General features: G+C 29.9%; 1 protein-coding gene across 1 annotated transcript; it reads left to right on the top strand.

Annotated features, from left to right (window-relative positions):
* Window positions 1-4,824: 4,824 nt before the first annotated feature.
* On the top strand, window positions 4,825-6,702 carry LOC7453880 (transcription factor MYB62). The gene is made up of 3 exons (XM_002321441.4): window positions 4,825-5,147; window positions 5,258-5,387; window positions 5,852-6,702. The coding sequence occupies exons 1-3, from the start codon at window positions 4,979-4,981 to the stop codon at window positions 6,549-6,551; spliced, it is 999 nt and encodes a 332-aa protein (XP_002321477.3). The 5' UTR covers window positions 4,825-4,978; the 3' UTR covers window positions 6,552-6,702.
* Window positions 6,703-11,320: the final 4,618 nt, after the last annotated feature.

Below are 11,320 nucleotides of genomic sequence, written 5' to 3'. Positions count from 1 at the left end.
AAGATTGATTTCTTAGATGGGTTTGTGTGGTAAAGCATATTTATAATTGAGGGAATTTCATAAATTCTTCCAAGATTTATTGTACTTGATGTAGAAGATTCATCTGAGAATGTAGAACTGATTGATTGTCTATGGAAGGATAATCTAACTTTATCATCACTATATTTGGTTATGTGTTTGACTTGGATATTTGGTTATGATGGTTGAATATACTTAGGCTAAGTAGCACCTTTAAGAATCTATTCTTCTAGTAGGGTAATATCTTTCCACTGTATAAATTTAGGAACCACTATGTTTAATCTAGAAAAGTTTGTTTGAATGAGTAAGGTTTCACTTTTTTGGGATTGGAATTTTTGTTTGCTATAAAATGCATAAAACATGGCTTTGCAATGGATTTTAAAGATCAATGCTACAAGGATTGATCCTTCAAGCATGTTGTAATTATGAGTTTTATTTGTAGGATCATGCTTTGAAGGATATTTTTGTCTTTGAAAGATATGGTTAGGTTTGGGTAACAATCAAAAGAAACAGGGCCACTATATAAATTGGATTCAATGGAACTAAGTAATGAATCTTGAAAATTTTAGAATCTAGCATTTCTTAGAACAACTAAAATGGAAGTGTTTAGTCCTTTTTTGGTAAGGAGTTTTATTTATACTTGTACTAGGTCAATCTTAATATGTTTGTAACTCTTATCTAAGTGTTTTTGTAGGGATTTTTTGGGACAGAGTTGAATAGTTTCAAAAGATTTTGTAAGTTGAATATCTCTTTATTAGGTTTTTATTGTAAAATCAGTTTTGAAAAGATTAAAAGAAGAAGTTTAATAAATTTGGTTCTTTTGAACCTTTAGAATTTTCCAAATATATATAAACTAAGATGATGTTGTTAGAATTATAGGAGGCATTGCAAACATCCTAGTTGCACAGATGATGAGTAATAAAACATTAATTAAGGACAAAGAATTCATCTTTAACAACAACTATGGTTTCATTCCCTTAAAATGTTTCAACAAGTACTTTTTTTTTATTTTAATTTAAGCATTGTTATTTTTATTATTAGTATGCATACTAGGGCTTTGATCTTATATATATTGTAAGTTTGAATATATGCTTAATATGCAAGCTAATATTCTTTTATTATGTCTTTATTGAAAGGTTGTTTATCTTGAATTTTATTTTGAAATTGTATGCACTTCAGGCTTACCTTGAATAATTTTTTTTGTTTTATATATTCTTGTTACGATAAACTAAATATGATTACTCACTAGTTTAATATAATACAATTTATTTGGATAACAAAAGAAAGTGCTAATAAAATACTATTTGATTTAAAAAGCTTTAATTCATTTTTTTTTAAGTTTATGTGATGTATAAATAGCCTTATAATGAAGAAACAAGATTAACCCAATTTTAAAAAATTATATATATTAATATCAAAAAATATTTGCCTTTAATAAAGTGTAGAAGTCTCTATAATTTTCGCATTTACAATTTTTCTAAGGTAAGACACAATATAAGGTTAATGTAATGAGTAGCGTAAGAAAACCAAAGTATTGAATTTTTTTTCATCAATAACTTTCCAACAATAATATAATTAGACACATTATCAATCACCACACACACGATATACTAAGAAAGCTAATTAATGTCCTCTTTTTTTTATTTTTCCATTTATTTTCCATCAACATGCAACTAGTCATTTTCCAAGTCTCTCATTAACTCTCAATATAAATCTTCACTTCACCAACCGCCTTTTCCAAGTAATAACCATGAAGAGCATGAAAGTTTGGTCTTTTATAATCAGTATCCATGGATGTTAAAGCGTTTATGGCATGCTATTAATAAATAGAGTTAACAATATTAAATGAAACACATGCATCAATCATCCATTTTACTAAAGTAAGATCACATCGTTCAATTATTGTTCTATTTTACCAGCAACTTTGGAGAGATTTTTTAGCACCATGAGTTGTTCTTAGCTTGAATACACCACTATTGTTATAGTTTTTTTTTTCTGTTTTTCATTACTTGTAGTCAATTATTTTATGATGCTAGTACTTTTACTCTTTCCTTTTTTGGTATCCTTAAGTGGTAACATCTACTTTTTAGCACTGACATGGGCATCAATATTATCATTATCATCACTACCATTATCAACATCTAATAATTATCTAATCATCGTCTCTTCATGTTGCTTTTGTTATGCAATAAATGAATTAAAATTTGCTTATATTTGTATAAATCTCATTTTCTTTTAAACATTCCTTTAAAGATTGAAAACTATTTAAAAACGAACATCTAGAGAACAATTACGACATTGTTCAATTTCTCCTTTAGCTCCAGCTAAATGATGTTTGCATCAATAAAGCCACCACCTGTAAAACCTTTGGCATAATATAAGCATATTAATGACCCTATGTCAAATATGTTCTTCCTCTTGTGCAACTTGACATAAAAATTAAAGGTTGAGATGATTGGACCATTAAAGGATCATTATATGGAATGTTATAACCATGAGATAACATTTTAAAGATCTGACTTAAACCAAACTAAACATAAGGATTAAATTCAAATTGCTCTTGTAAATAAACAAGTTTGTTAAAGAACATATTAAGTTCGATGGAAGAATTAATAAAAAAAACATCCTTTAGCTCAACATGACAAATACATTGATGCCTAATTGTCTTAAAAGAAATATGAGATGTTTGTGTGCCTATTTTAATGTAATTGTATCAATGACTGATGTTTTTTTTTCCTGCACTTTTTAGGCCTTGGTTTCCTTGGATATGGTGGTCTGCATTACTGCAACATTATAACAATATTTCATTTAAGAATCCATATCAATTTTGCATTCTCTATTGTAATTATAAGTTTTATTTGTAGGATCATGCTTTGAAGGATGTTTTTGTCTTTGAAGGATATGATTAGGTTTGGATAACAATCAAAAGAAACAGGGTCACTACATAAATTGGATTCAATGGAACTTAGTAATGAATCTTGAAAATTTTAGAATCTAGCATTTCTTAGAACAACTAAAATGGAAGTGTTTAGTCCTTTTTTGGTAAGGAGTTTTATTCATACTTGTACCAGGTCAATCTTAATATATTTGTAACTTCTATCTAAGTGTTTTTGTAGGGATTTTTTGGGAAAGAGTTGGATAGTTTCAAAAGATTTTGTAAGTTGAATATCTCTTTATTCAGTTTTTATTGTAAAATCAGTTTTGAAAAGATTAAAAGAAGAAGTTTGATAAATTTGGTTCTTTTGAACCTTTAGAATTTTCCAAATATATATAAACTAAGATGATGTTGTTAGAATCATAGGAGGCATTGCAAACATCCTAGTTGCACAAGTGATGAGCAATAAAACATTAATTAAGGACAAAGAATTCATCTTTGACAACAACTATAGTTTCATTCCCTTAAAATGTTTCAACAAGTACTCTTTTTTATTTTAATTTAAGCATTGTTATTTTTATTATTAGTATGCATACTAGGGCTTTGATCTTATATATATTGTAAGTTTGAATATATGCTTAGTATGCAAGCTAATATTCTTTTATTATGTCTATATTGAAAGATTGTTTATCTTGAATTTTATTTTGAAATTGTATGCATTTCAGGCTTACGTTGAACAATTTTTTTTTTATATGTTCTTCTTACGATAAACTAAATATACTTGCTCACTAGTTTAATATAATACAATATATTTGGATAACAAAAGAAAGTGCTAATAAAATACTATTTGATTTAAAAAGCTTTAATTCATTTTTTTTTAAACTTTTATGTGATGTATAAATAGTCTTATAATGAAGAAACAGGATTAACCTAATTTTAAAAAATTATATATATTAATATCAAAAAATATTTGCCTTTAATAAAGTGTAGAAGTCTCTATAATTTTCGCATATACAATTTTTCTAAGGTAAGACACAATAATTTGACAATCCGTTCGAACGTGCAGTCGAAACTTCGACTGGATGTTGAAACATGAAGTCGAAGAACAAAATAACTTTGTGCTTCCACTAAAGACACTCAACAACGCACATAGTTTCTTTACTGGCTAAAGGTCTCACGTTTATCCAAAATATGGTATATCTGAATGTGCGAATAGCCTCATTCGTACTAATATAGATCATTTATCCTAGCCTAGTCTACCTTTTTTTTTGTTTTTTTGTTTTTTGTAATAGTTGAAAGAGCCTAGTCTCCCTTTACACTTTAACCTAGCTAGAAGTGAAGAACTTTGTCTGTCTATCTCCCCCTTTAATTGTCAAAGAAAGCGCTAGCTCCTAGTCTTCTTTGAAGAGTTTAGATTTAATTTTATTTGAATTAATTATTGGATGGAAAAGCATCTGATTTTAATGAATTGGAATTATATATCGTTGAAATTTAATTAAGGTATCAAATTAAATTAAAGGGCATGCTAATTTAAAAAAATAAAATGCTGTTAAACTCCCCTTTCACGCTTGTAATCGTCGCATATACAGAAATGGTGCTCATCACATGCACACGTAATATATTACATAATAATTCATGGTATAAGGACATATTCAATACTTTTGGATATTTTGTTCTAATTGACTAGGAAAGATTAGGAGACTGCGACCCTGTGGTAAATTGTACCGTGAAATACGTTGTTAGTTTTTTTTTTTCTTACACCAAGAACAGTGCAAACAGTTGTTTAATTTGCCTGTAAACGAGTCAAGAGAAATGACTTTCCAATGTTTTCAATTTCTTAATTGAATACATAGACTTTAAGGAAGTTCATAGGAGGCTCCAACAGTGGCTTTGCTTCTTTTGAAAAGTTGTTACGCAAAGTACTGTATTCTAGGTGAAGCCTCTTGTGGGCTATGTGTGTGTATATATATATATATATAAAGAATAATGAGGCACTGGTTTATATAACTTGCTCCAAGACTCCACTGCCTCATCTTTTGTTCTTGCAATAATATTATGTTTTTCTGAGTTTGTTTCTCTTACTGCATGAGCGAGGACATCATCATGTCTTCTTTAAAAAAGAGCATGACAAGTTCTAAGGAAGATGGCTCTGAACTTAGGAGGGGGCCATGGACTCTTGAAGAAGACACCCTCCTTGTTCATTATATTGGTCGTCATGGCGAAGGCCGATGGAATTTGCTAGCTAAACGTGCAGGTATAGTACTTAATCCTTTGTAATCACACATCAGTAATATATAATACTGAATTTAATTATATTTATAATATATTTCTTTTATGATTGATTTTTCTTGTTGATCTATACAGGGTTAAGGAGAACCGGGAAGAGTTGCAGATTGAGATGGCTAAACTATCTAAAACCAGATGTAAAGCGAGGAAATCTTACTCCACAGGAACAACTCTTGATCCTTGACCTCCATTCCAAGTGGGGCAATAGGTATGATTTCTTGATCATGTCTTTTACCATATATCCTTCTGTGCCATCAACTTGCCATTAGTCTGGATAGATAGATAGATAGATAGGCATTAAAAAATAGGGCCAATTAGTCATCACTAGGCTGACCAATATCATATGCTATCTTTCATAATTGATCAAGCAGAAAAGCATGTTGAATAAGTATCCACATCTGATTCTAATTCCGTACTTCAGGCATTATTTCTTTCCCACTGTTGGTTGGCATTGCTCTGAAAGTTTGTGCTTTTCAGTTACCCTCCACTTGTAATTATTTCATTTTCAATAGCCAACTAATGTAAGTAGAGCTCATAGATGGCATAGTTGGGTTGTGTTCAATTTGAACACTCAATTGTATTTGTTTCTTGAAAGCAATAGCCATGACGGCGACCAATAGAAGTAGAGATCATAAATGTCGTAGTGTAACTTGTTTATCCTTCCCATTACAGGTGGTCAAAAATCGCACAACATTTGCCAGGTAGAACTGACAATGAAATCAAGAACTATTGGAGAACTAGAGTGCAGAAACAAGCAAGGCACCTTAAGATAGATGCCAATAGCACAGCATTTGAGAATATAATTAGGTGGTTTTGGATGCCAAGATTGCTTCAAAAGATAGGAGGATCGTCAACATCTTCATCAGCCATGCCATCCCAAAGACCAGCAGTAGTTTCTCAGCCGAACCTCAATTATGCTCCTCAGTTTTCAACGTTCCCGCCAGCACTCCCCCCACTAGTACAGCAGCAAGAAGCTCCTCTTGATATGAGTGTGACAATGCATTATTTGGAGCCTCATGAACAAACCTCAGACTCAGAGCTTGGCACAAGTTCATGCATTTCTTCAGCAGAATCAATGAATGTCTCACAAATGTCTCAATTATCAGAATACCCTACAAGTCCCTTTCAAGCCATAGGCAACAACAGCAGTGAGTACAGCACCTTGGCGAAGGGCTGCTATTATGTTGACAGCAATTGCTATGACATGGAAGCCATCAACCTAGCAACGATGCCAGTGCCTGGAGAACTTGGGATCTCAGCTGGCGATCGCCACATGGAAGATGGTGATTGGGGTGCATACGATTTCGGAGATACTATGTGGAACATGGATGAATTATGGCAATTTAGGAACTTGCAAGGAAAGGAAAATTAAGGTCTTGTTTTTGGAATAACCCACAAATACTTAGTCACGAAAGCGACAAATTTATATTTCTTGGATTAGTTGTGTAATTGTGTGATAAGCCATTGTTAATTTTTGTACCAAATTTTAAACAGTAACTGTGGATTTTGATCCTGTGCAAACATTTATCAATTGTCAAGATATTTCATAAAACCTCCTGTCCCTACAGCAATCCTAAACACTAAAACTAATATATATGATCGATGTTTGTTAAGTGCCTTGTTTCCATGATCGTGCGTGACACATCAAGTCAAAGAGTAGTGGGATGGTGGAGAATGATTCTCTTTCTCATACAACCTGGAAGATCAAGTGTCGAGTCAATTTGTCTGAGTGAGGTGCTCGCTAGCTCTTGTTGAACTTCAATCCATGACGACAGTTGTTTCTACCAACTAAAAATAAACGAGGTGAGGTAATTCCAGGAAACAAAATTTCTCACATTGAGGCCATTAATTTTAGGACTTTTTGCCGTGAAAAGAAAGCCACTAACCTGTGAAAGGTCAACTAAGTACGCATTAATTTTAAAAATATAGTTTAATTAATCAGTTTTAAATTTATTTTCTAGAAATTATCGGTTCGAATATCACAAATCTCATAGCTATTAGAGGTTTATATAATCGTTAACTTCAGAATCTTAAAGAATTAATCGAGACACGTATAAACTCGCCCGAATATCGACGATTACTAAAAATATATAAAAAACACGAAAGGCTTGTCGGGAATAATAATAAATCTTATTAGTCTTGGTGATTTCTGTAAACAAAATAGAGTCGAGACAGCTCATTTTATGGCTTCAAGCTTATCATCACATGCTCAATTCTTCTTTCACTATCGGCATGGGAATTAATATAGTCGGTTAGCTAACATTGACTGGAAGATGAAAGCAAAATGCCATTTGAAGCCACCTTCAATGAATTTGACAAATTCAGGCTCCCATAAATGAATACACTGCAAGATTCCAATTTAATCTGCACTGGAGAGAGGCTGAATTTAATGATGATTGGAAAAAGATGGCCACGATGCCTTAAAGAGAAATATTCTAATTAATTAGAATAAGTTGACTGGTCATGGCAGGGAACTCTGGTCATGGCAGGGAACTCCCCACCATAGAATTTTAAAATCCAATATATTAAACATTAAACAATGTCAAGGAATTCTACTTTTCTGTTTGCTAACGTATCTGATGACTTCACTGGTGTGAGCTCACAGTGGATTATCTAATATAATATTGACACTAAACGTCTAAACCCCTGCAAAAAAAAATTAAAAAGTAATTTATTTGGAAAGTGGTTGATTTACAGAGTTATGAAAAATATGTTAGAAATATTAATATTTAGTGTTTGGTTAACTTGTAAAAAATAAATTAGAAAATAATTTATTAATATTTTAATTGTTTTTTAAATTTATTAAAATAATAAGAATTAAATTTTATAGATAAAAAATGTTAAAGAAAAAATATATAATTTCATAAATTATTTCAAATAAAAATAAATAGTAATAAAAAAAATATGAATAAAATATGATAGATAAAAAAAATTCAATTAAAAAAATAATAAGTGAAAAGTAAATAATAATAAAAAAAAAATAAGAACTAAAGTTTAAATAAAAATCAAATTAAATTAAATTTTAAAGGATAAAATTAAAATAAAAAAAGGATTCAAAACAAAATCTACAACAATTAAATAATTAAAAACTAAATTAGATATAATTAACATATAACAAGATATCTGAATTTCCTACCACTTTGAAAAGTGTTTTTCATTTAAAATAAAAAAGAAATATTTTTAAAAAAACTAAGTTAAATTTATTTTTGACTAAAAAATATTTTTTATTAACTAATTTTTTTAATAATAAATAAAAAAAAAATTAGAAAGTGATTCCACTCTCCATGGTACCTGATACTTTTAAAAGAAAAGTTCTCATTTTACAAGTCTTCGTATAGAAGTTAACCTGTTAGTTTGTCTAAAAATAAATAAAAAAAGGAGACTTACTTATTATTTATTTAAATCAACAACTAATAAAGGATGGTGGATTAAGTTAAGACATTATTTCGATATGACATGAACAGATTTTTTTTCTCAAATTAAATTTATCATGATAGTCCATAAATATATTTATTATACTATTTATATAATTTATTTAAGGTAAATTTTTATCTAGTTGTGACAGACTCACACATAATTATTCCTAATCATTTGTGAAAACTACTGTGTGAACAATATTTTTTTAAAAATTTTATTGGAGTATGTTTTTAGTCTATAAGTTGAACAAAGATGTATATTTTTACTTATAAAATATATTTCACAGAAAAAATTGATAAAATTATAGTTTTTATATGAAACGGTCGATCGGTTATACAACTGTATCCATCCGGTTGACTAGTTAGCAGTTGTCACACTTAAAAAACACAACATATTTAAATGTTGCTATTTTAAAGCGCGATAATTATCTTGTTGCTCTTAAGAATAGAGATAATTAGTAAATATTGTGTTTCAGAAACGCAATAAGATAAAAATATATTATTTCACTAAATCTTTTCAAATGATCTATAAAAACTTTTAATTTAATTTACTGTAATAATTTCAATTAAAAAAAATACAACATCAAATTATTTTGTTCTACACGTAACATTTAAAAGGACCACAAATAAGTCACAACTGTTTGATAGTTTTTTTTTTTAATTTGTGCTTGCCCGGTATCCTCACACTCTTTTAATTTAAAGAGTGAGACTAGTCCCGTTCGAGGTTTGTAGTTGCCCTTTTTAATAAGCTGCTTTTTGATAATCGAACTTGTGTTCTCACTCTTACAGAAATATAATAATATCTTACCCACTAGACCAATACTTCATTGGTACATCTGTTTTGATATTTATCTTTAAAGCAAAGCATACATGGTGGTTTTGAAGGTTTATTACAGGAACAGAAATATTCCTATAAGAAACTGAAAATAAAATTTTGAAGATAAAGATCTATCCGTAGCAATTAATTATGAATATATCGAATTTCAAGTTCACCCTCTCTCTGTAAACATTAGAAAATCGTAATTTCTTTCTTCTTCTTCTTCTTGCTTTATATTCAAATTTATTATAAGCTGAATTCAGCATATCATTTCTGAGAAGAAAAATAAAAAACAATACCACTGTAACAGTTGATTTTTATGTGTTGGACTGCTCAAAACTCACACCTAAGCGTGGATCTGATGCAGGTTTATCAAAGTTTCATCAACTCTTGAAAGTTACGTACTTGTAAAAGCACTTGAAAAGGTTCAGCTTCAGCCAATTGCCCTGGCATCAGTCATAGTCTTATGGATGCGTGAAGAGACTGAACTCTCCCTCTTCCCTTTTCTCTCCATCTCTGTCTTCTATAGCTATCTGCTACCTTCACACAGTTTCACGTTTCCCTGTTATGCTTTTCCCATGTGGAGTGGGTCCTAAAATCAATCACTTCGAAAGTTGTCACTCATTGAACTGAAGAGAGCACATTTGGTTTTCTTGTTGTAAGAACGTTTAGGTATTCTTATCCAACTGGATCATATCTGCGGTTATACTGCTTTTTCAAAAACTATTTGAAGTGGAATGATGTTAATTTAATGTTTTTTTAAAAAAAAATTAATAAATTTTTAATCTCTTATTAAAATCATAAAAAAATATCAATATAATATTTTAAAAAGAAATGTAAAATAAAAAATATGCTTTGAATCATGTTATAAATCCATTTCTGATCAAGTCTTAAGAAATTCTTTACATTGAAAGTGGTGTACATGGTGTGGATCATGCTCAAATTCATTGAGAAATAAAACCAAATGTGGTGTGGATCATGCTCAAATTCATTGAGAAACTATTAGCTCTTCAAGGATAAAGGACACAATGTTTTTTTCATGGTTGATTGCTCCATTTTGGGACATGTTCATGTGCATTTTTAACATCTCTTTGACATTTATCAACTGTACTGGAGATTTAAGTGATCCATGTGCATCATGATTTGGCTTAGGGAAGAGAAAAAAAAATTGCAAGAATTTGACCATTTTGATTTCGTTGATGGAATAGGAATGGCTAAGGGCACAAAGTTTTGAGTCACTATTCTGCTCGACACTCGGTGGTAAAAAGAAAAAAACAGAGAGAGCACACTGTTTGGACCATGATCTAAATAGGGTGCATCCAACACCGCAAGTGGTCGATATTGGGTTTCTCGAAACAAATAAATGCAATAGAAATGATAATTTAAAGGATGGATAATTTATGATAATCTAGGATCATTTAGGATATGAGTGAATATTATTTGAAGATCAAATTTTTTTTTTGAGGTTTGATTAATTTTTTCAAGGTTGGGTTGTCACAAACCACAAGTTGTCTAAGTGTATAAGTTTTAATAGTAATCCACATGAACCATATGTGATGAATCTTTTAAAACTTTTTTTTTTATGAGAAAAGGATTCCTAAATGCTAGCTTTTTCTTTTGTGTTTCACATGTTTCTCTATACAGTATGTTCTGTAATAATTGTACAACTCACACACAAAATATAAGACATAACATTTTAATTATATGAAAACTTGATAACTCTATAAATGGCAAAATCACCCCCCCGAATAATATCACATTATTATTTCAGGATAAGTTTTATAAATTTATTCAATCAATTCTCTACTTTATTTTTAGGTCTAGAACTGTAATCTCCTATATTAATATCTAAAACATATCCGCAATCAAGTCACACTTGATTAATTATCTAGGATAAATTTATGACCA

The sequence above is a fragment of the Populus trichocarpa genome, chromosome 15 (assembly GCF_000002775.5).
Source record: "Populus trichocarpa isolate Nisqually-1 chromosome 15, P.trichocarpa_v4.1, whole genome shotgun sequence".
In the NCBI taxonomy this organism is placed as follows: domain Eukaryota; kingdom Viridiplantae; phylum Streptophyta; class Magnoliopsida; order Malpighiales; family Salicaceae; genus Populus; species Populus trichocarpa.
This window is presented reverse-complemented; position numbering and strand designations above follow the sequence as displayed.